A 25,884-nucleotide genomic window follows, 5' to 3' on the forward strand; every position below is an offset into this window, starting at 1 on the left:
GCTGGTCCAATGAGACTACATAGGTGAAACTACGGATTAAGAAAGGGATGACCATGTTAGTTGGATTATATTATAGAGCACCCAATAATCAATGGGATTTAGAAGAACAAACGTGCAGGGAGTTCACAGAAACAAGAAACATAAGATTCTGATGGTAGACAATTGACTTTCCATTTATTGACTGACTCACTGGGTTAAAGGGCTGGATGGGATAGTGTAGGTCAAATGTGTCCAGGGAAGTTTCTGTAATCGATATATTCAGGTCACAACTGGAGAGAGTGCATTCTGGAATCCCTATTAGGGAACAAAACAGGGCAAGCAATAGAGGAGTGTGCAGGAGAACACTTTGGATCTGGTGATCATAATAACATCAGTTTAACAATCATTATGGAAAAGGATGGGTCTGGTCTTTGGGTTAAGACTTTAAATTGGAGAAAAGCCAATTTTAATGGTACCAGAAAGGATCTGATGAAAGTGGATTGGGACTGGTTGATTTCTGGTACAGATGTGCTTGGTAAGTGTAGGGCCTCCAAAACCTATATTTTGAGAGTACCGAGTTCAAATACAGAAATGACCACAAATGAAGAGTTTGAATGTTCCCGACAGAATAAAAGACAAGGGTATCTTCGTTTAGGGAATGTTGTTTTCTTCTTCTTTATTTTTTTTTTTTAAAAAGAGATATCAAGGCCCTGAGCATATCACAAGTATAGGCTCAAAGGATCAAATGAGGCATTTGATGAGGACAGGAAATGCAAGAGTTACTACAGGAGGAAATCAAGAGGGCGAAAGTACAGCCTGAGTTTGCTACAGCAGACAAGGGAAAAGAGAACCCCAAATCCTTCATCAAATGTATTTAGAACAAAAATATTCCAACGGTCTAAATTGGTCTGCTTGAAGCTCAGAGTGGGCATTTGTGCTTGAAGCTCAGAGAGGGCATTTGTGCTTGAAGCTCAGAGTGGGCATTTGTGCTTGAAGCTCAGAGTGGGCATTTGTGCTTGAAGCTCAGAGTGGGCATTTGTGCTTGAAGCTCAGAGTGGGCATTTATGCTTGAAGCTCAGAGTGGGCATTTATGCTTGAAGCTCAGAGTGGGCATTTATGCTTGAAGCTGAAGTAGATGGGGGAGACTTAAAATGGATTTTTTACAGTTATATTTACTCAGGAGACATATAGCATCTTTAGAGTGAGGCGGAACTGCAGTGAGATCATGGACTCTATACAGAGGAGGAGGTGGTTGCTGTCTTGAGGCAGATTAGGGAGGGTAAATCCCCAGGGTTTTCCTTCATAATTTGTCTGAGGCGAGTGCAGAGCTTGCAGGTGTTCCAGTAAAGATATTTAAAATGTTAGATGCAGAAGTTTTGGAGGGTAGATAATGTTGTTCTGCTGTTTGAAAAGGCTGTAGAAATAAGCTGGGGAATTATAGGGTCGTGAGCCTGACAACAGTGGTGGTAAAGTTATTGGTGGGTATTCTAAGGGACTGGGTATGAGTATTTGGATGGACAAGGATTCATCAGGTATAGTCATCACTGATTTGTACCTGGTATATCTTGTCTTACCAATCTTATGGTTTCTCGAGGATGTTACCAGGGGAGCAGTGAAGGCAAGTGAGGGACGTTGTCTACATGGACTTCAGCAGGGCCTTTGACAAGGTCCCTCATGGGGGCCTGGTTAATAAGGTTAAGTCGCTTGGCATTCATGACATGGTAGTAAGTTAGTTTAGATATTGGATTCATGAGAGAATCTAAAAGAGGCAGTAGAGATTCTCTGACTGGAGGTCTATGACTAGTGGTGTGCTTCATGGATCTGGATGATAATGTGGTAAACTGAGTCAGTAAATCTGTGGATAACATCTAGGTAGTAACGGCGAGGAAGTTTATCAGAGTTTGCAGCGGGACCTGAAACAGCTGGAAGAAGGTGGAGTGGAGATCGGCAGATAGAATTTAATGAAGACAAGTGTGAGGTGTTGCACTATTTGAGGACAAACTAGGATAGCATTAAGACATTGAGTGGTTTGGCAATGAGCGGTGCGGTAAAACCAAGATATCAGGGAATACAGATCCAAAATTGCTTAAAAGTGTTGTCAAAGGTAGATGTCCTGATAAAACGTTTAGGATATGGGCCTTCTTAAATCAAAATATCGAATACAGAAGTTGGGATATTATGTTGAAATTCATGTTGCAGAGGCTAATTGGGAGCAATGTAACCATATAACCAGATGACAATTACAGCACGGAAACAGGCCTTCTCAGCCCTTCTAGTCCGTGACGAACGCTTAACCTCACCTAGTCCCACCGACCCGCACGCAGCCCACCTACCTCTCGGAAGGATATCAATAAGATTGAACGAGTGCAGAAAAAATTACAAGGTGTTGTCAGGACTTGAGGGCCTGAGGTAGAGGGAAAGTTTGAATAGGTTAGGACTGCCATAGGGTGTAGGAGGACGAGGAGAGATGTGATAGAGGTATAAAAGTTTATAAAAGGTATAGATAGAGTAGATGCAAATAGGCATCTGTTACTGAGGTTGGGTGAGACTCGAATTAGAGGCCATAGATTAAGGATGAAAGATGAAAGGAAATTTGAGGGAGAACTTCTTCACTCAGAGGCTGGTGAGAGTATGGAACGAGCGGCCATCGGAAGTGGTACATGTGCATTCGATTTGATCATTTAAAAACAATTTACTTTAAGTACATGAATGAAAGTGGCATGGATGTCTCTTGTCGGTGTGCAGATCAATGCAACTAGGCATATAATAGGTCAGTGTGGACCTGATGGGCCGAAGAGCCTGTTGCTGTACTGTAGAGTTCGATGACTATGGCTAAGTCAAACTATGACAGAGTCACTGTTGATTTTCCCAGGGGGAATCTCTGGTGACCGCAGCAGGTTCACAATTAACTGCCCGGCTCCATGATGAGTCCAGTGTCAGCCTACAGCTGGGAACTAGCAGTGAGGAGCAGACAGTAATTACAGGACTTTTGTGCATGTCAGAGAGACCAAAGTCAAATGGTAGTAATACAGAGAGGGAAGGTTGATTGGATTGAAATTGTCAGCTGTCGCATGTGGAATGTTAGCGTTGGGGATAATATGTGGCTCTTCACTAAAATTCAGTCTGGTGAGCAATAGGTGAATGTGTCCCAGTAACAGGAGGACCATTGGAAAGACATTTCTTGGTAATTCTGTGTTATCTGCAGATGCTTGGACGATTTTCAGTGATATTATTTTGCAGTTCCTAGTGCTAACAGGAACTGTGGTAATTACAAACTCAACATGGAACAGTGACAAGGAACAGAAGGTAACTGAACCATGAGGATTGTTGGAATATTTGATCAAATGAAAGAGGGTCAGTAGTTGAAAAGAGAGACGATATTCAGTCCTGCCTGTTCAATTGATGATGGAGTTGAAGGTAGACTCGAGAAATGAGCTGAGAAATAAGTTAATATATATTTGATTTGTGGGAAACCCGGGAGTAATCAAGAGAGTCTGCTGAATGGCCATTAAGGTCGAGCATTGGGAACATGATGTGATGTCAGTGGTTCTCTGTCCACTTGCAATGTCCATCAAGTGTCACGTCACCAAATTCACCTGTCAATCATTGTCTGTATCCTAACCTGTCTAAAAATGAATGTGTTCAGTAATATTAACAGAGGCCTGGGTTGGTTTCTGCAAACAAAAACTCTGTTCTTGATGTTGACCACAAGCATTGCAGGACTTTCATAGCCCAGAGGTAACATTACACTGGTTCTGTCAGTCTGTGATTGATTCAGTAGAATCTAAACTCAGTCTATGTTCCTACCACTTACGTGATACTCTGGCCCGGTGAAGTGATCCTCGCCCATTAACATGAAGCTGACTCCCTCCACACCCTCCTCAATCGCCTGCTCCAGTCGCTCCATGTAGAATCTCGTCAACTGGAACAGTTGGTGATCCTCACAATTTGACAGGAAGGCCGAGATTGCGGAATTCAGATCTGTAGTCAGTCATAGAACGTAAAATATTTGAGTGTACCATGTGTATGCGGACACGATGCCAATTTAAACCAATCCCATCTTCAGGAACATGGTCAATATCCCTCCGTTCCCGGCCTACTCATGAGTTCAAACCCCTCTCAGATGCTGCTGAGTATCTGTTTCCAGTCCCTCCCTCGGCAGCTCATTCCAGACACCGATTACTCTCTGTGGAAAACATGCATCCTAAATCCCCTTTAAACTTTACCCTCTAACCTTGAACCTATTCACTCCAGTGCTTGATATTTGCACCAAGTCATGGACTATCGAACTTTGCTTTGCCCCTCATAAATTTATGAATTCTCTGAGATAGCGGTCTCAGACTCCGACGCTCCAGAGAAAGGAATCCAAGCTTGATCGACCTCTCCCAGAAGCCAATATTCTGTAATCAGGGTGAAACTCACCTGCACCCTCGCCAGAGCCTCTACATCATTCTCATGATATGGCTACCAGATTTGTGCACAATACTGAGATTGTCTCTTAACCACAGTTCATCCAGTTACAGCACAACTTTAAAAATTACGTACTCACACATCAACTCATCGTTAGCACGCTGCCAATTGTGTTCCCACTTTCAGGGAGCTATGCCCATCCATCACAAGACCCATCCACTCATCAGCCTTCCTAACGGTCCCAGCATTCACTGTGCACATCGCTAGCAAACTTGATCTCCCAAGGTGCAACTCCTCACATTTGCCCGAATTAACTGTACTCGGTGACTTTCTGTTCATATTTCTCATTGGATGCTGAACATTTTGACAACAGTCCCAAATTCACACAACTCCGCCGAGTTGGTTAATCGACGAATCAATCCACCTACGTGATTCTTTCTATTTAATCATTTTGAGTAATACATAGTTTATTATTAAGTTATTTACATCACACATGACACATAGCGAGCCAGTAGCCTTGCGGAGATTACTGGTCACAGACCTTCACCCAGAAGAATGCTCCTCCATTCCTGCTCTATTTGATGTGGCCAAGACAACACTGAAATCAATGTACAAAGTCTCCGCTGAAGATTCCTCAAACCGAAACGTCGATTGTTCCTTTCCCTCGATAGGTGCTGCCTGACCTGTGAGCTCCTCCACCATTTTGTGTGCTGCCCTCACTACTTACCCTCTTGTTTTACTTTAATCTTATTCACCAAGGACATTCAATGCCTCCGTAGCCCACTCAGATTCCCTGTTTAAAATTTCTCTGTCACTGTCTCCCGCACCCAGCCCGTTCTCCCACAATATAACGCTCCTTAACTCGGCCGCAGAAAACACACCGAGAACTCCCCTCAGCTCCATTGAGCAACAACCCGGAAATCCGGGGGGAATTCACCACTGGCCTTCCAAACAGAAAACAGCATCTGTTTCTCACTGTCTGTTGAAGGCATTTCCCACATCAGGATGTAACAAATACTGACGGAAATTCTGTCTGTTCCCTGGACAGATACATTGCCCGCTGCTGTATTCCTGTCTGAGTTTCACCCATACCCACCTTATTCAGGAGCTCCTTCCCCTTTCACTCAGGTGAAGATCTGCACGGTGAGCGGAGTGATTCGACCATTCCCGTTGTTAGGTCCCTGCGCTGGACCTGGTGAATTGTTCCAGTGCTCAAGGTCGCTTTACCGGTAGGGTCAATGACCCCGTTTAATGGCACGTTTTGCTGTGCCCCTTTAGCGCCCAAGTTTATTCCTCTGAACTATTGATGATTTGACTACGCGTGTACAATGATGCCAGAGTTTTAATGACAGAGAGCCCAGTGAACATACCTGTGTCCATTCTGACTCTGAATGACGTTGGTTGATTGTCGGCTGCTTGTCCGCCGTCTGGGTGGAAGAAAGCACCACCTGCTGGCGATGATCTGAAGTACACAAATAAAAGAGTGAGTCAGTCAAGCCTGGTTTATACTCTGCGTCAACGCGTCGCCGTAAGCTCTGCGTCACCGCAAACCCTACGCAAATTTGATAAGGACCCCCACGCGACAGCTTGCATTGCTGCGACGCGCACCTCTCACAAAATTCAATCGCGCGTCGCGGCAACACAGAACGCAACAACTGTGATCGGTCCGCTTCATTGTATCGCATGTCATCCTACGCTGCAATAGCTTCCCATTGGGCGACTGAAGGGCAGGGAAGGAACTCTGGTTGTAATGCTTTCCATAAAGCCTTACAGACCTCCGAAATTGGACAGGTTGCTCTCTGGGAAGGATGTGATCGGTCGGTGGGAAGCCTTCAAAGAAGAAATTTTGAGAGTGCAGAGTTTGTATGTTCCTGTCAGGATTAAAGGCAAATTGAATAGGAATAAGGAACCTTGGTTCTCAAGGGATATTGCAACTCTGATAAAGAAGAAGAGGGAGTTGTATGAAATGTATAGGAAGCAGGGAGTAAATAAGGTGCTTGAGGAGTATAAGAAGTGCAAGAAAATACTTAAGAAGGAAACCAGGAGGGCTAAAAGAAGGCATGAGGTTGCCTTGGCAGTCAAAGTGAAGGATAATCCAAAGAGCTTTTACAGGGTATATTAAGAGCAAAAGGATTGTAAGGTATAAAATTGGTCTTCTTGAAGATCAGAGTGGTCGGCTATGTGCGGAACCAAAGGAAATGGGAAAGATCTTAAATAGTTTTTTCTGCATCTGTATTTACTAAGGAAACTGGCATGAAGTCTATGGAATTAAGGGAAACAAGTAGTGAGATCATGGAAACTGTACAGATCGAAAAGGAGGAGGTCCTTGCTGTCTTGAGGAAAATTAAAGTAGATAAATCTCTGGGACCTGACAGGGTGTTCCCTCGGACCTTGAAGGAGACTAGTGTTGAAATTGCAGGGGCCCTGGCAGAAATATTTAAAATGTCAGTGTCTACAGTTGAGATGCTGGAGGATTGGAGAGTGGCTCAGGTTGTTCCGTTGTTTGAAAAAGGATCGAAAAGTAATCCGGGAAATTATAGTCCGGTAAATTTAACGTTGGTAGTAGATAAGTTATTGGAGGGAGTATTAAGAGACAGAATCTACAAGCTTTTGGATAGACAGGGGCTTATTAGGGAGAGTCAACATGGCTTTGTGCATGTTAGGTCATGTTCGACCAATCTATTGGAGTTTTTCGAGGAGGTTACCAGGAAAGTGGATGAAGGGAAGACAGTGGATCTTGTCTACATGGACTTCAGTAAGGCCTTTGACAAGGTCTCGCATGGGAGGTTAGTTAGGAAAATTCAGTTGCTAGGTATACATGGAGAGTTGGTAAATTGGATTAGACATTGGCTCGATGGAAGAAGACAGAGAGTGGTGGTAGAGAATTGCTTCTCTGAGTGGAGGCCTGTGACTAGTGGTGTGCCACAGGGATCAGTGCTGGGTCCATTGTTATTTGTCATCTATATCAATGATCTTGGATGATAATGTGGTAAATTGGATCAGCAAGTTTGCTGATGATACAAAGATTGGAGGTGTAGTAGACAGTGAGGAAGGTTTTCAGAGCCTGCAGAGGGACTTGGACCAGCTGAAAAAATGGGCTGAAAAATGGCAGATGGAGTTTAATACAGACAAGTGTGAGGTATTGCACGTTGGAAGGACAAACCAAGGTAGAACATACAGGGTTAATGGTAAGGCACTGAGGAGTGCAGTGGAACAGAGGGATCTGGGAATACAGATACAAAATTCCCTAAACGTGACATCACAGGTTGATAGGGTCATAAAGAGAGCTTTTGGTACATTGGCCTTTATTAATCATTATTAATCAAAGTACTGAGTATAAGAGCTGGAATGTTATGATGAGGTTGTATAAGGCATTGGTGAGGCCGAATCTGAAGTATTGTGTTCCATTTTGGTCACCTAATTACAGGAAGGATAGTAATAAGGTTGAAAGAGTGCAGAGAAGGTTTACAAGGATGTTGCCGTGACTTGAGAAACTCAGTTACAGAGAAAGGTTGAATAGGTTAGGACTTTATTCCCTGGAGCGTAGAAGAATGAGGGGAGATTTGATAGAGGTACATAAAATTATGATGGGTATAGATAGAGTGAATGCAAGCAGGCTTTTTCCACTGAGGCAAGGGGAGAAAGAAACCAGAGGACATGGGTTAAGGGTGGGGGGTGATAGTTTAAAGGGAACATTAGAGGGGGCTTCTTCACACAGAGAGTGGTGGGAGTATGGAATGAGCTGCCAGACGAGGTGGTAAATGTGGGTTCTTTTTTTAACATTTAAGAATAAATTGGACAGATACATGGATGGGAGGTGTATGGAGGGATATGGTCCGTGTGCGGGTCAGTGGGACTAGGCAGAAAATGGTTTGGCACAGCCAAGAAGGGCCAAAAGGCCTGTTTCTGTGCTGTAGTTTCTATGGTTTCTATGGTTCTAAATTATGGAGGACACATTTCGCACGAAAAAAGACGCTCGCGTCTTGTTTACCCTGACACTACCATGACCATGAAGCCTTGTGTGGGCGGGTGAGTGCACATGCGTGACGTGCGGGAATTGCCGAGCTGCACAGATACACCAACGCACAAGTATAAATGCTCACAATGCGCGTAGGCCACTTGCGTAGGTTACAGCGTCCAGTTAATGCAGAAGTATAAACCATGCTTTACTCTGCCCTTCAAATTTAAAACACTTCTGTAAGATTGCTGCTCAGTCTCCTACTTTCCAGGGAGTAAAAACAGAGTGGTCATCCTCTCCCCAGAACTGAGGCCTTCTGGCCCTGACAACAGACTCGCAAATCGTCTCTGCACTCTTTCCACTTTACCCAAGCCTTTTGAAACATATAGCGGCAAGAACTATACTTTGTACCACAAACACAGTCTCACCAACGACTGATTCAACGGTCCCATAGTGGTTAACACATGTCTTTACAGTTTGAATGACCCAGTTGCAATTCCCACCGCTGCCTGTAAGAGTTTGCAGGTTCTCACTGTGATCACATGGGTTTCCTCCAGATGATCTCGGGGGACCTAACGGGCAGCGCGGCTCACTGTATCTCAATAAAAAAATAAATAAAATAATTTCCCAAATCCAGCACTCAGTACCCTGACTGTTGAAGGACGACGTGGTAAACACATCTTCACTACCCCATGTTGCCGTATTGAGCGAACAGTGCACCCATACTCCACAATGCCCCCGTTCTGCGACAATCTCAGACCAATATTCAATGCAATATTCAAAATGAAACTGCAGAGCACCAGGAAAACCAAGGTAAAGTAAGGTTTGATGTTGATAGCATCCCTCAAGAATATGCAGTGAAGCTGGTAGAGAGAAGCCAGAAGAGCATTGCAAACAAAAAGAAGACCAGGAAAGCTAAATGGATTTCTGCGAAAGCTGAGCAGCGAAGAGAAGTGAAGGACATCGGAACAAATACCTCCAAATGAACACAACGTTCAAGAAGACAAAGGAGAGATAAGAAAACTTACTTAACAGACTGATGCAAAGAAGATGAAGAAACCAAAGAACTGGAAAAACAAGAGATCTATTCAAGAAGATTAGAGAAATCAAAGGAACATTTCATGCAAAAATAAGTATAGTAAAAGGCAAAGAAGGGGAGGCCCTTACAGAACCAGAAAATGTCAAAAAGAAATGGCAGGAATACACAGAAGAATTGTACAGAAAATATCCCAACAGCGAAGACACCAGCAATGACTCCCTCGACAATCTAGAGCCAGACATTCTGGAAAGTGAAGTCAAATGGGTGATAGAAAACATTGCCAATAAAAAGGCAACAAACATCACAGTTGCTGGTGAACGCAGCAGGCCAGGCAGCATCTCTAGGAAGAGGTACAGCCGAGACCCTTCGTCAGGACCAGCAACTTTGATGTCTGTTGCTTGAATTTCCAGCATCTGCAGAATTCCTCGTATTTACGCCAATAAAAAGGCTGCAGGATGTGACAGGGGTCCAGTTGAATTGTTTAAAACTTTAAAAGATGTTGCTGTAAAAGTGTTGTATGCAATTTGCCAGCAGATCTGATAATCCTAACAATGGCCTTTAGACTGGAAAATAAAAGTTTATATCCCAATTCCCAAGAAGGTCAATGTAAAGGATTGTTCAAATTACCGAGCAATTTCACACGGTGGCAAGGTGACACTAAAGATCACGCAAGCAAGACTACAGCAACGTATGGAACGAGAACAACCAGATGTACAAGTTGGTTTTCGAAAAGGCAGAGGGACCAGAGACAAAATTGCTAACACATGCTGGATAATAGAGAAATCAGCAGAATTCCAGAAAAGTATTTATCTATGTTTTAATGATGAATCTAAAACCTACAACAGTGTGGACCATAATAAACTATGGCAAATCCTTAAAGAAATGAGGATACCTGGGCATCTGATCTGCCTTATGAGAAACTTGTACGGAGATCAAGAAGCAACAGAACTGACCACGGAACAACAAACTGGTTCAAGATTGGGAAAGGAGTATGACAAGGCTGCATTCTGTCACCCTACTTATTTAATCTATATGCTGAACACATCATGAGGAATGTTGGTCTAGAGGACTCAAAATGTTGGAATCAAAATTACCAGACAAAAGATAAACAACTTCAGATATGCAGGTGATACTGTTCTAATGGCTGAAAGTGAGGAGGATCTGAGGAAGCTTCGAATGAAAGTGAAAGAAGAAAGCTGGCTCCTTGCTCAATATTAAGAAAACCAGGCAGTCCTATTAACTCCGTCGTATTAAGTGGAAAGGAAGTGGAAGCAGTGATGGATTTTGTCTTCCTCAGCTCAACAGTTTCTATACATGGTAAATGCAGCTAGAAAATTAATCGGTGCTTACTCCTGGGGAGGGCAGCGATGGGAATTTAGAAAAAATACTGAAACGCAGACACATAACATTGTCTCCGAAGTCCGTAGAGTCAAGTCTATGGTATTTCTAGTTGTGATGTGTGGCTGTGAGAGCTGGACTGAACACAAAAGAATCGACGCCTTTCAACTTGGATGCTGGAGAAAAGTGTGAAGAGTTCGTTGGACAGCCAGAAGATCCAACAAGTCAATACTTGAAGAAACACTGCCAGACTGCTCACTAGGAGGCTTGAGAAGATGAAATATTTTGGCCACATCATGAGAAGACAGGATTCCTTGGAGAAGACTCTCATGTTAGGCAAAACAAGAAGGAGAGGATGACAGACACTACGATGGATAGATAATATTACTCAGACAATGGCTATGCCCTCGAGGGATCTTACCGAGGCAGTTTCCAACAAGAAGACTCGGTGTGCAGTAACGCTGTTGTATTTGGCTGTAGTCATGGGTTTTCATGTATGTTTTGAATGACGATTAACGGAACATAAGTTGGACAATGATTGTATCATAAGCAAAATACAGAATAAATACAAATGTTTTCAGTCAATAACAGACTTGTAAATGTTGCATTTTGTCCCTCAGATAAATTGCTGATGCAGACAGGGAGAAACCATACTCCAAACATCTGTCCCCACAGCGCCCACTGGGACAGTCGTGTTGTGAGTGTTACTGGGACAGGCTGCTGGCCCAAGGTGGGTCTGTTTACTCCGCTGTTTAAACCCAGCCAGCTCAAACAAAAGGCAGCCACTGAGTCCCTGCAGCCCGTTGTGTCATAGAGAAAGATCGTGACTTGCTCTCAATATCCCCCCCCCCCCCACCCCCTGCACACTGCACTTGCTGGTCAACACTTTACCGGTGTCCGCTACAAATGTATTGAAGCCTTCGTCCTCGCCACTTCAGAGGAGATAAACCCCCTGTTCTCCCTCTTCAATCCGTCGCCCTTGCAGCTCCTCTAACTCCATGGCGAGGAAGAGCGGCATTGAAGCAACAAGCTTGTTGGATCTTTCCCAAGAGTCAGTTTAGGAAACAAGTGGCGGGGTCTAGAGAGGGAACTCCTTAATGACAAACCCCATATTCCCATTGGTTGGTATGCTAAATTGGCATTTGCTGTCACCAATGAGAGACAAGTAAATCTCACGTCACTTCACGGGAGATACCGGGCACGCGCAGCGTCAGCACGGGAGCGCGAGGGTGACGGCGCTCCGCCAGAGGGCGCGCGTGGGCAGTGGGAGGGGTGGTGAGCTGGAGCGCGCGGAAGATGGGGAGACTGTCGAGTCAGTGACAGAGACCGCGGGAGCCTGGCCCTCGGTCCCGTACCGTGCTGGCCAGCTCACCGAATGAGTCATGGTCGATCCGCAACCCGCTGCGGTACAACACTAACTCATAAATATCCATGTATATACCTAATCAATGTAGTGTTTCTATTCAGTTCCACAATATAATTAATATGCAGAAGTTATATTGGCTTACACTAACTAAACTGTCAGAACTTTTCTAATCAACGCACCAAATGCATAAGTGGACCACTCGGCTTTCCGAAGCTGCTGCTGATCTGATTCAAACTTCCGTTACACATTCCCCCATGTTCATCTGGAAAACACTTCAACACCACTCTTTATAAAGAAACTGGGCTCTGAAATGGAATCAAAGGCTTTACTTTCACTGGTCTGTGAGCAGAAAGAGTTCCTGACTCCCGTGATTAATACTGGTAAAAAAAAAACAGGAGAGTGAGAAGGGGAGTCGGGGGAGGGGGAGGGGAAACTGATGCTGCTTTTCATCACATGATGCCCTATCCACAGCTAATCCTTCCGCAGTCTCTCTGAACATTGCATCTTCCTTAATATCAACGGCTTCATCATCTGACTCAACAGGCTGCTTCCCATCCCTCAACGACTGAGTTTAAACCGACTCCGGCAGCTGTAGCAGTCCTGGCTGCGTGGACATTCGTTCATCTCAAGTCAGATGTAACCTGTGTCTTTGCTACAGGGTCAGATGGGAACATTGCAAAACCTACGTCTGCTTGAGCACAGATTCTGACAATTTATTGGTAAAAAAAAATAGTTTATGACGCCAGGGTATGTAAGTATTATTTATTGGTTGGCTGTTGCTAGTTAGGACTGAATGAAATGTGGTGCTGGGACATTTGGCTTCAAGAGGGTTTGCTCTTAGCAGAGGCTTGCACGACGATATACTCGAGGGCAAGTATATCATTGCAGCTTGCAATAGACGGGGGAATTAATGACATGTTGCTGCAGTTCATGGTACGACACCCCGAGCTACCTGCCAGCCTAGTCATCATATGGGAGCTCAAACATGGGAGGATGAACCCTGGGCGCCCTCTCAAGACTATGGTCAACACGGTCCTAGAAGACAGCGGCACGGCTAATGTAGGTGAACTGAACACACTGATGAGGCAGACGGAGCAGTGGGGAGTCTGTCATCATGCCTGACGCCGGCCCCCGGGCCTGAGTCGATGTAGTAGTAGTCATGGTAATTCCACATTTCTGTTATCACTACAGCAGGAAACAACTGCGGCGTCTAATAGAGGGAAGAAATTCTAAACGCATTTCACAGACAAAGCAAGGAAAAATCGGAAGTGACAAGTTTGAAATGAGCAAACAATATGAGGGAATGTGCGTGGCTTCACAGAGCTGATGCCGACGGCATATTAGCAGATCTGGAATGATTGCAACTGACATAACTGGCACATCTAGGTTTATTTAGTCTCATTCCAGCTATTTCCTATTTTCCTTGGTACAGAAGTGCAATGTCTAAAGGACCAATGTTAGAGTAAATGAGACTCACCAAACTTTCTCCTGGCTGAATTAATGGAAACTTCGAGTCAGAAGGGTTCTCTCCAGTTGATGCTCTCAGTCCTCGGGCTGGTTCAATTCTTGCTGTTCCCTCATCTTCAGTTGTGGTTCGCTTCCAGTCGTGGGCTTTTCTTCCAATAAACCTCTCACCGCAGGTCTAAATTTAACCAGACAGATAATGAAATATGTTACTAACACAAACGAGAACAAAGCATTAACCTGAAATTTAAATCTTGTATACAGATATCATGATCTGAGTGAAGAAATCTGGAACTGTCCCTTACACTTTACATAGCCTGTCTTGGATACAAAAGAACAGACAGAAAATTCTACAGGAACCCATCAGACCAGGCAACATGTGCACGTTGACTCTACTCTCTTCCATAAATGCTGCCTGGTCTGCTGTGTGTGTTGCTTGAATTTCCAGCATCTGAAGATCTTCTCTTGTTTGTGATGGGATACAAAGAAGTCATCGTTCAGTCATGTTATAAGATACAAGTTATAATACATAGGAGTAGAATTAGGTGATTCGGTCATTCCAGTCTGCTCCATAATCAATCATGGAGGATTCTTTTTCCAAAACCATATTCTTGCTTCCCTGCTATAACACTCGACCTATTTAGCAATCCAGAACATGAATATACCGAACGATAGCCTCCACCACCCTCTGTGGCATCAAATTCTACAGATGAACCAACCTTTGGCTGAAGTAATTGCTCTCACCTCAGTTTTAAAGTGAAGTCTGTTTATTCTGAGGCAGCACTCTCAGATCCCAGACTCTCCGTCTAATCAAGACACCCTCTCCATTCCCACTGCATCCAGACTTGCTGTTATTCAGTTGGTGTAAATAATCACCCCTGGCCCTAACTTCCACCCCCACCCCCACCACCACCAAACCCCAACCACCATCCCTCTGAACTCCACTGAACAGCAGGCCCGGGGTCATCAAAAGCTCCGCCTACATAAAGCTTATCATTGCTCAGATTATTCTTGTGAACCTTGGTAGCAACAACGTTACTGAATACATTTCCAGGAAAACAGGACAATTGGCCCCAGGACAATGTACTGGGAAAAGCTCTGGTTTCTTTACTCTCCTATCAACTCTCACGAAACGAGTGCTGGGACACTGGTCCATTCGCAGGAGATTTAAAATGTTCCAGGGTGAATGTAACACACAGAAACTGGAATCACGAGAAACACTCAGCAGGTAAGGAACAGCTGTGGGGAGAGGAAAAAAGTTAGCAATTTGGTTTCCAAACCTTTCATCAGAATGGATTCAAACATCATCCAGTTTTTAGTGGAAAATCTTGGGTTGTTCTCCATGGAGTGGTAGGGACTGAGGGAAGATCGGATGGAGGTTTATAAGATTATGAAAGACATAGATAGAGTAGACGGGGAGTATTGTTTCACTGTTTAGAAATGTCTAATACCAGAGGACATGCAATGAAGGTGTGAGGGAGTAGTTGCAAAGGAAATGTTAGGGTAAGTTGTTCTACTCAGAGAGGTGTGGATGCCTGGAATCCGCTGTCTGTTATGGTGGTGGAAGCCAACACATTGGAAGCTATTAAGAGATGTTTAGGTAGGCACATGGGTGTGAGGAAGATTGAGAGGATATTGACATTGTGTAGGTAGGTGTCATTATTTTTTTTGGGCGGGGGTTGATTTACTTTTTATCTGGTTTGGCACACCATTGTGGCGGATGCACCTGTTCCTGTGATGTACTGTTCCATTTTCTGTTCTATCTTCAGCATCTTGAGTTTCTCTTTGACACCCACCAGCAGATAGACAGGTGACAGTGAGGGGTAATTTGCAAATGTGAATTGAATTCTGAAACCACGGTCTATTTTTACTGGTGCAAACACAAAACAGTGCATTTAATCACAGCCACTCCCTTTGAGGGATGGAATGTGAACTCATTCTCTGCTTTGTGTCCAAAGGAACTTCAGAACCAAACATCTGAGCACAGAACAGAAATACTCGCTCAACATCTCATAAACCCGGACAACTTGATCCCCTGATTCTTTTTATCTGGGTGAACACATGTGTGATATCCCAGGATCCAACCTCAGTGGGTCAAAGCCCACACCGAGAGCCTCGCACATCTTTTCCACATCTCACACAGAGTGTTTCCACATCTCTCACTCAGAAACTCACGCTACAATATCCAATCCCCGGAGACGTCTGCTTCACCGCGGAAGGAGGGACATCCAGCCGCATCTGTAAAAGCACCAACGTAGACCGAAGCCCAAACACTGCCAGTTCCATATTCCTGGAGCCCCCATCGCAGGATTATATCTCAAGCACCAACCCTCCCAGGGCTCTTTGCTGGCGGTAATATGTGGCAGTGTCTCAGCTAATCCCAGTTCTAAAATTTACCCTCCGACATCAACCCATGACAGAACTGGAGCCTGATGATCCTTTGTCTGGACGGGGATCAGACGGGAAACATAGGCCTTGGGTTACAAAGAGGGTTTTGATACATTTCAACTCAGTTACATTGAGCACATTTGCTCATTATTTTATTCTTGAGTGCAGTATAGCCCAGCTCAATTAGCTGGCACTTTCCCCGTAGTGTAACAGGAACAAAGTGTTTTAAATATAAAATTGAAAATATAGCACTGGAAACAGTACTGGAGATTTTTCTGTTCTTTCGATGCCCAAAACACTGACTAACTGCAAGATGTTTGACACACTGAACAGAATTGCACAAATGCAATCCTTACAATCATTAGTTGTTTCTTCATTCCAACACAGACATCATCCATCCGGCACAGTTAATGCTCAAAGCATCCTCGTATCAGCACCGGCTGCTGAGGCCACTCTCTCTCCGCTGAGAGTCAGTAACCAGAGAGCAATAAAGATGTTCAACTCTCCTTGCAGCTCTGGTGAGCTGTTGCCCTGGCGACGGAGGAAGTGGCTCGCAAAGGTAACCGAGAAAGGAAATAACACACGCAATGTGACATGATCTGAGTTCCATTCTAGCAAAGATGAACTGAACATTCAGCCATTTTGTAACGATGAAACTAAAATTCCAGCAGTTGTATTGACCCTGTCGAGGTGCATTCAGCTAATCTTCTGCTAGTTCCAACTCTGCAGAACTTCCAGCTGCGCAGACGCTGGTCCAAAATAAAAGCACGTTGTTGGATACGATCCGTCTGCAACAGATGTCGATTATGTGTAGATGTTTCAACTGAGATTCAGAGACCCCTTACAGCACAGGCAGGACTATTAACCCATCCACTCTGTGCCATGTTCGGTGTGGTCCAATCCCCCTGCACCCAGACCATAGCCCTCTATATCTTCCTCATCCATGCACCTACCCAAACATCTCTCAAATACTACAATTCAACCTTCATCGCTCATTCGGCTGGGAGCTGTTTCCGCATTCGCACCACCCTCTGAATGAAGTAGTTCCCCCTCAGATTCCCCTTAAATGTGTCACTTTTTGCCCTAAATCCATGACCTCAACCGACCTGATGGGCAAACGCCTACCTGCATTCATGCTGTTTATACTACAATACTTTTGTATATCTCCAGCAGGGGCTTCCAACCTGGGATCTCTTTAAGACACTGTCTGACTCTTCTGCTACCTTAAAGTAATTATGGATCTGTGTTCCAATGTCAATTTGTTTTGTCCCACATCCCAGACCTCCTACCACTCAATCAGTAAATCATAGCCTCGTTTTCCCTGCCAAAATGTAACACCCCTCACTTATCTGTATTAAATTCCATCTGATAGTTTTCAATCCAATTTCCCAGTTCCACACAACTCTGTTTCCCAAGAGACTTCAATCATTCTAAAGCAATGTGCTAAAAAGCTAGAAATGAAATAAAACCTCAACAGGTAATCAGTCGAAAGGTAATTTTTCCGGTCTACCACCCTGTGTTGGAATGGCTTTGAACAATTTCTGATTTGATTTCAGGTCTCCAGCATCTTGAGTGTTTTTTTAATTTCCAGCTGCTCACAGGCAGGTGAGAATAAGTAGGAATTTCCAAACACGGAGAGAATACTGAACCCGATGTAGATAACCAACGATGAAAACACTGGATAACTCATTCCAGGTTCTCATTTGCTCTGTGCATTGAGATTAACTCTCAGGTCCCTTCGATCAAACTCCCAACCCTGGGCAACGAACCCTGGTGTATGTGGCTAGGCATCAAGGGCTTTACAGAATACGTAAGGGGAAAATATCCTTAACCGTACCAGTAACGTTCCCTCCCTGGTGCTCTAAACACTGCTTCGAGGCACAACACAAACCAGACACGAAAATTACTCCCTGTGAGCTGAGCAGTCAATGTCTGTAATAGCAGACGTAATACGGACTCTGCAGAGGTGCCGGGCCAGAAGACATCCAGGCTGAGCTCGCATACAGTCTGCACATCAGCGCATTGATGTCTTCACAGCCATCGCCAACACTTCACTCATCCAGGCTGCTGTTCCCTCATGCTTCAAATCAGCCACCATCATCCCTGTACCAAAGAGCTCTCCACACTCAGAACAAAACGACTGCTGCCCAGTGGACTTGACGCCCATCAGCATTAAGTGCTTTGAACGCCTGATAACGGCACATATCAAAAACTCCAATCCTTGCTCACTGGGCACTCACCAATAAACTTACCGACAGAATCTCTCCAGGGCAGATGCCATAACGTTTGTCATTCCCCTTGGCCTGACACACATAGAAAACAGGGACACTTGTGTCAGAATGCTGTTTCTGAATTTCAGTTCGGCATGTGACACCATTGTCCCACAGACTTTGGTGAACAAATTACTTCTCAGCCATCTAATTACACCACTGCGCAACTGGATGCTGGGCTTCCCAGCCACCAGACCGCAGACAGCCAGATTGCACAACCGCTCGTCCCTTCCTATTATCCTGAACTCGGCTGTGAGCTGAGCCCATTGTGTACACTCTGCTCACACGTGTCTGTTTAGCCAAACACCCAATAGCCACATTGAAAAATAAAATCACCGATGGCACTGTGCAATGAGGCTCATCAGTAACAATAACGATATGTCAGACAGAGAAAACAGTCACATAACCTCTTTCCCAATGTCAGCAAGACAAAGGAGATGGTTATCGACTTCATTCTCCCTCTTGATTTTATAAACATACAATGTCACCCAAATTCTCCTGTGCTCCGTGGAATGAAGATCCAGCTCGGCCAACCTCTCCCTATAACTAGGCCCTCTAGTCCAGGTAGCATCCTCAATAATCTCTTCTGCACCCTCTCCAGATTGATAATATCTGTCCTACAATAGGGTGAACACAACTGTACAGATTGCTTGGTGTATCCTCACTAGCTATTTATATAACTGCAATATAATGTCTGTAATCCAAAACTCAATGCCTGACTGATGAAGGCCAGCATGATTAAAGCCTTCTTTTCCACCCTCTATACTTGCACGTCCGCTTTCAGAGAACTTTACCCTTGTAATCCCAGCTCGCTCTGTTCCACAACACTCGGTGACCCTCCATTCAGCATAACAGGCCCACGATGGTTTCACTGTCCAAAATGCACCATCTTTTACTTGTCCAAGTTGAAAACCATTTGCAATATCTCGGTCTATCTCCATAACTGACCAACATCTCTTTGAAATACACTATAACATGTTGCAATATCAACAAGACTCCCTAACTTAGTAGCAGACTTGCTAACCGTGCCATGTACATTCACAAAGAAGTCAATGTCATGAGTAATGTATCTCAATACCGACACACGCTTCACCGTCGTCACAAGCCTTCATTCGCTAAATCCATCATCAGTTATCATCCTGTGTTCTCTGACATCGAGCCGGGTCAAAATTGTTATCTCTTTCTAAAACATCAAAATACTTGGCAGGCTAGGTTCCGCTGGGTGGTATAATCAGTGATTTCCCCACAACCAAAGTCCAAACTCTCCGATCACCCTTTTCGCTTCAATCTGAGGAAATTCCAACCCAGCTGACCAACCTAGAGTAGAGCCCGTATACTGCCAGTTCTATAATCTCAGAGACTCCATTCCAATGTAACCCACACAGACTACCCTGGGACGCTTTGCTGCCGGCGATTTGCCGTGATTTCCCTGATTCACAAATTAAGATGGAACGGGTACCTAACGACGCTCTTCCTGGGCCGGGGCTCAGGCTGGTTCACCGGTCTGTAGATTGTGAGAGGATGCGGATGCACCCACTTGTCCCCAGCAGCTAACTGGAGCTCATTTGTTCTCTATCTTATTCCTGAGTGGGATCCTGCTCAGCACGGTGGCTGCTATGTCTTCCTCAGGGTAGCTGGAACGAAATGCTTTCAATGTAACATTGTAAAATATAAGATATTGGGAAGTCAGGCTACATCTGTGAATGGAGAAATGGCGGAAGACCCAGTTTCAGATCTGGGGCCGTCCAAGATGCTGAAGATCTGCTGAGCGACTCCAGTATTTTCTCTTCTTTCTTTACATTTCCTGCAACAATAGTATTTTCTCTCTATTTTAACGCACGGATATTAAAATTGCAAAATGCTTGGGACACCCCAAAACTGTTCAACAGGTTTGTGGAAATTCAATCACCACCCCCACCAATTGGTTGGATATCAGTTCATTCCGACCCTGCTGTAATACATTCCATACAGTCAATGCTCACAGCATCCTTTCCTCCCACTATCATTACTGACACACCCATCACACTTCTCACAAGCCTCTATTTGCTCAATCCATCTTCAATCATCGCCCTCCGCTTACTGTCATCGAGCTCGGTCAAAATAGTTATGTATTTGTAAAACTAAAAAATGTTTGACAGACCTGACATCTCACTGGCTGGGGTAGTCAGTGATTTCCCCACAACCAACGTCCAATTGCCCTGATCTTCAGCGTCACTGCAGACTGTAGGTATTTCAATTCCAGCTGTAGAATTACCAATATACTGTCCGTTCCACATTCTCAGAGACTCCATCCCAATATTATAACCTGCACAAGCACTGCCCACTGACGCTTTGGCATCAGCGATTTGCCGTGGTGTTGCTGGCAGTTCCGATTCACAAACTAAGGAGAAATGAACCTGATGGTCCATCTTACTTTAAGACTCTTGCAAAAGTACATTGTCTTTTTCCCTTTCTCTCTGTTTTACTGCACAGATATTGTCTGACTGCAAAACGTTTGGGGATCCCAAAACTGTTCAACAGAATAGTGTAATGCCAGACCCACCCCCACCGATTTGTTAGTTCTCAGTTCATTCCTACTCTTGTGTAATACATCCCATACAGTCAATGCTCACAGCATCCTTTCCTCCCACTATCATTCTGTTGCAGTTGCTCCTGAGGGCACTGTCTCTACGCTAAGAAGCGGTGACCACAGAGTGATAAAAATGTGCAGCACTTCTTGCAGCTCCGCAGGGCTGTTACCCTGGAAACGGAGGAAGTAGCTCGCCAAAAATAATCGAGAAAGGAAACAACGAACTCAATATAATATGCTCTGAGTTTCAATTGTGACAAAAGTTAGCACTGCAGCCATTTTGTAACAGTGAAACTAGAATTTATTGGCTTAATGGTTGTGTTTACCCTGCCTCGTGCTGTGTTCAATTAAACATGTCGAGGAACCAACTAGCTATTCTGGACTGGGTTTTGAGCAATGAGGAAGGGTTAATTAGCAATCTTGTCGTGAGAGGCCCCTTGGGTAAGAGTGACCATAATATGGTGGAATTCTTCATTAAGATGGAGAGTGACATAGTTAATTCAGAAACAAAGGTTCTGAACTTAAAGAGGGGTAACTTTGAAGGTATGAGACGTGAATTAGCTAAGATAGACTGGCAAATGACACTTAAAGGATTGACGGTGGATATGCAATGGCAAGCATTTAAAGATCGCATGGATGAACTACAACAATTGTTCATCCCAGTTTGGCAAAAGAATAAATCAAGGAAGGTAGTGCACCCGTGGCTGACAAGAGAAATTAGGGATAGTATCAATTCCAAAGAAGAAGCATACAAATTAGCCAGAGAAAGTGGCTCACCTGAGGACTGGGAGAACTTCAGAGTTCAGCAGAGGAGGACAAAGAGCTTAATTAGGAAGGGGAAAAAAGATTATGAGAGAAAACTGGCAGGGAACATAAAAACAGACTGTAAAAGCTTTTATAGATATGTAAAAAGGAAAAGACTGGTAAAGACAAATGTAGGTCCCCTGCAGACAGAAACGGGTGAATTGATTATGGGGAGCAAGGACATGGCAGACCAATTGAATAATTACTTTGGTTCTGTCTTCACTAAGGAGGACATAAATAATCTTCCAGAAATAGTAGGGGACAGAGGGTCCAGTGAGATGGAGGAACTGAGCGAAATACATGTTAGTAGGGAAGTGGTGTTAGGTAAATTGAAGGGATTGAAGGCAGATAAATCCCCAGGGCCAGATCGTCTGCATCCTAGAGTGCTTAAGGAAGTAGCCCAAGAAATAGTGGATGCATTAGTGATAATTTTTCAAAACTCGTTACATTCTGGACTAGTTCCTGAGGATTGGAGGGTGGCTAATGTAACCCCACTTTTTAAAAAAGGAGGGAGAGAGAAACCGGGGAATTATAGACCGGTTAGCCTAACGTTGGTGGTGGGGAAACTGCTGGAGTCAGTTATCAAGGATGTGATAACAGCACATTTGGAAAGCGGTGAAATGATCAGACAAAGTCAGCATGGATTTGTGAAAGTAAAATCATGTCTGACGAATCTCATAGAATTTTTTGAGGATGTAACTAGTAGAGTGGATTGGGGAGAACCAGTGGATGTGGTATATTTGGATTTTCAAAAGGCTTTTGACAAGGTCCCACACAGGAGATTAGTGTGCAAACTTAAAGCACACGGTATTCGGGGTAAGGTATTGGTGTGGGTGGAGAATTGGTTAGCAGACAGGAAGCAAAGAGTGGGAATAAACGGGACCTTTTCAGAATGGCAGGCGGTGACTAGTGGGGTACCGCAAGGTTCAGTGCTGGGACCCCAGTTGTTTACAATATATATTAATGACTTGGATGAGGGAATTAAATGCAGCATCTCCAAGTTTGCGGATGACACGAAGCTGGGTGGCAGTGTTAGCTGTGAGGAGGATGCTAAGAGGATGCAGGGTGACTTGGATAGGTTGGGTGAGTGGGCAAGTTCATGGCAGATGCAATTTAATGTGGATAAATGTGAAGTTATCCACTTTGGTGGCAAAAATAGGAAAACAGATTATTATCTGAACGGTGGCCGATTAGGAAAAGGGGAGGTGCAACGAGACCGGGGTGTCATTATACACCAGTCATTGAAAGTGGGCATGCAGGTACAGCAGGCGGTGAAAAAGGCGAATGGTATGCTGGCATTTATAGCCAGAGGATTCGAGTACAGGAGCAGGGAGGTACTACTGTAGTTGTACAAGGCCCTGGTGAGACCACACCTGGAGTATTGTGTGAAGTTTTGGTCCCCTAATCTGAGGAAAGACATCCTTGCCATAGAGGGAGTGCAAAGAAGGTTCACCAGATTCATTCCTGGGATGGCAGGAATTTCATATGAAGAAAGACTGGATGAACTGGGCTTGTACTCGTTGGAATGTAGAAGATTGAGGGGGGATCTGATTGAAACGTATAAGATCCTAAAGGGATTGGACAGGCTAGATGCAGGAAGATTGTTCCCGATGTTGGGGAAGTCCAGAACGAGGGGTCACAGTTTGAGGATAAAGGGGAAGCCTTTTAGGACCGAGATTAGGAAAAACTTCTTCACACAGAGAGTGGTGAATCTGTGGAATTCTCTGCCACAGGAAACAGTTGAGGCCAGTTCATTGGCTATATTTAAGAGGGAGTTAGATATGGCCCTTGTGGCTACGGGGGTCAGGGGGTATGGAGGGAAGGCTGGGGCGGGGTTCTGAGTTGGATGATCAGCCATGATCATAATAGATGGCGGTGCAGGCTCGAAGGGCCGAATGGCCTACTCCTGCACCTATTTTCTATGTTTCTATGTTAAACATCAATTAACTGAACAAAACACAGCTCCTTGTAAGCTCAGTGAGGTAAAAGTGCAGTATAATACTTCAGAATGAGACAAGGCTTAGAAGAAAGATGGTTGACATATATCAGTGACGTGGTGAGATACAGGCTGGACAGATTTTGAATAAAATGGCACGGAATGGTCAAATAGAACTAGCTGGGAGAAGGGATCAATGACAATCACTGATGGTCCTCCAGCTTTACACAGATACTGAATTAATAGTACATACTATATATATATAATCCTAAAATGTCAAAGCTATAGCAAACAACAAGAACGTTCGCATACACCCTTTGCCCCTGAACGCACCACAGAAAGTATCCCATCCGGATACTTCACAACTTCCTACGGCTACTGCTCTGCGTTTGACTGCAGGAAAGAGCAGATAACTGTGGTCACAGCTGAGCACGCCATAGAAACAAGCCTCCTTTCCATGGACTCTCTATATACTTCCCACTGCCTCAGTGAATCAGGAAACATAATCGAAGATTCCCAGAACCCTGGACATTCTCAATTTCAACTACCCATCGGATTGAAGATTGAAAGGAAACAGAAAGCACACCACCAGGCTGAAGGACGGCTTCCATTCCATTGTAATGAGTCAACTGAATATTTCTCAGCACGGTACGATGTAACTTCATGTGAATCTGCATCATATGTTTACCTGTAGTACACTTTCTCTGTACCCATAAAGCTCTGTTAAACTCTGTTAATGTTTTACCTAATATACTAGGGGTGACTGATAAGTTCGTGTGGTCTAAGGTAGAAGGAAATGAATTATTAACTTCAAACTTTCTGCATAATCACTCAAAGAGTTGACCTGCACATGCCTGTAACGAGAGCTGTATAACTCATCCCCGTCTACCCTAGGCCACGAACTTATCAATCAAACATGCTGTCGGCACTTTCTGGAGGTCCAAGATCCGTATGCTCCACGACCAACAGTCTAAGTGTGTAAAATAGGAGGGGGCTATGTTGAAAAAATTAAAGTGCTAAGTTTTCTAAAATTGTCTCCGCCTATCTTAGGCCACGAACTTATCAATCACGCCTGGTGCTCTTGTATTGATCAGTGTGGGTGGTATGCAAGACAAGATTTTCACTGTACGGCGGTATATGACAATAATAAACCATTCCCCATTTAATTGTGTGGAAATATTACACAGACTAAGCTTCAGCTCTGGAACTTCGGGAGGGCGATTTCACCGAAGTGTACAAATTTTTGAGGAAGAGACAAATGGAAAAGGCCTAATTATCGCATGAAAACGGTTATATACTCGGAAATGTTCGCTGCGCTTCGGCGGGTCGTAACTGTGGAATGGAGTCAAGAAAAAAATTGCCCACACAAAAAGAGGGAACGTCACAAATTCGATCTCACTGCCCTGTCTGAACTGACGAAAGATAAAACTACTCATAGACACGGAGCAGTGTCCCGCAAATGCGATTACTCCGTTTAACCTCCGGCTGCAGGAACACAACAGGCCGAATGGCCGCTTCCCGTGCCCTGAATTATCTAAAACAGTTATTGACCCCAGGCATCGTACCAGGCGAAGTTTGGATCTGATACCGCGCGGGGTGATGGAGGTACAACTCAACGGATGAGTGCAGTCCCGGCATCAGCACCTTACCCTTTCTTCGGGCTAAAGCAGCAGGGACTGAGCGACGGCTCATCTCAGACGGTTCGGTGTGAAGGCCACACAGCCCGGATCGACCCCGGCAGGTTCTCTCCGGGAACCCAGACCGATCCCCAGTTCGGGTGAGTTAACGGGATTCGAACATGCCCGCTCGGAACGGCCTCAAATCCTCACCGATGGGAACTTGATGTACTAACCTCGCAGACAACAATCCTTCCCCCGTCTCCCCGCGACGTTCCGCTTCAACACAGAACGGAAAGGCAGCCACCCAACATCCGAAACTGAGCATGCGCAATGTGAGCTCCGCGTCTTCAGAGCCGGGGCGGGGGTTTTGTAGGCAGAGTAAAGAGATTAGAAGGGACAGCACAGAGCATAGACCACAGAGCATAGGGTCGTTCAAAAATTTAAAAAAAAATAATAATAGCAGTAAACCGATCCCCCATTTTAATTTTGTGGAAATATTAGACAACCTTGTTTGTAGCTTTGAAAAGTGTACACATTTTTGAGACACACAGATCAATGGAAAAGGCTTAATTATCCCATACATACTGTCGTACATTGGAGAACATTAGATGCACCGCAGCTCGTAACATTGAAATGAGTCAAGAAAAAAAAAATGCCCACCCACAGCGAAAGGACGTGAGAGATCTGGATCTCATAGCCTTGTCTGAACGGAAGAAAGATTGAAATGCACAACCACGAGAAACG

The 25,884-nt window shown here is 44.5% G+C and overlaps 1 protein-coding gene across 2 annotated transcripts in view; it reads right to left on the reverse strand.

Annotated features, from left to right (window-relative positions):
• The window catches only part of LOC140208503 (NACHT, LRR and PYD domains-containing protein 3-like), a 39,795-nt gene extending 14,351 nt beyond the window's left edge, over positions 1–25,444 (reverse strand). For both annotated transcript variants that reach the window (XM_072277215.1, XM_072277214.1), the window contains exons 1-4: positions 25,171–25,444; positions 13,568–13,732; positions 5,760–5,851; positions 3,794–3,960 (exon numbers count right to left, since the gene is read on the reverse strand). In XM_072277215.1, the coding sequence (XP_072133316.1) occupies positions 3,794–3,960; positions 5,760–5,769 (177 nt within the window). In that variant the 5' untranslated portion in view covers positions 5,770–5,851; positions 13,568–13,732; positions 25,171–25,444. The remainder of the gene's footprint in view (positions 1–3,793; positions 3,961–5,759; positions 5,852–13,567; positions 13,733–25,170) is intronic.
• Positions 25,445–25,884: the final 440 nt, after the last annotated feature.

This window comes from Mobula birostris, chromosome 13 (genome assembly GCF_030028105.1).
Source record: "Mobula birostris isolate sMobBir1 chromosome 13, sMobBir1.hap1, whole genome shotgun sequence".
NCBI lineage: Eukaryota > Metazoa > Chordata > Chondrichthyes > Myliobatiformes > Myliobatidae > Mobula > Mobula birostris.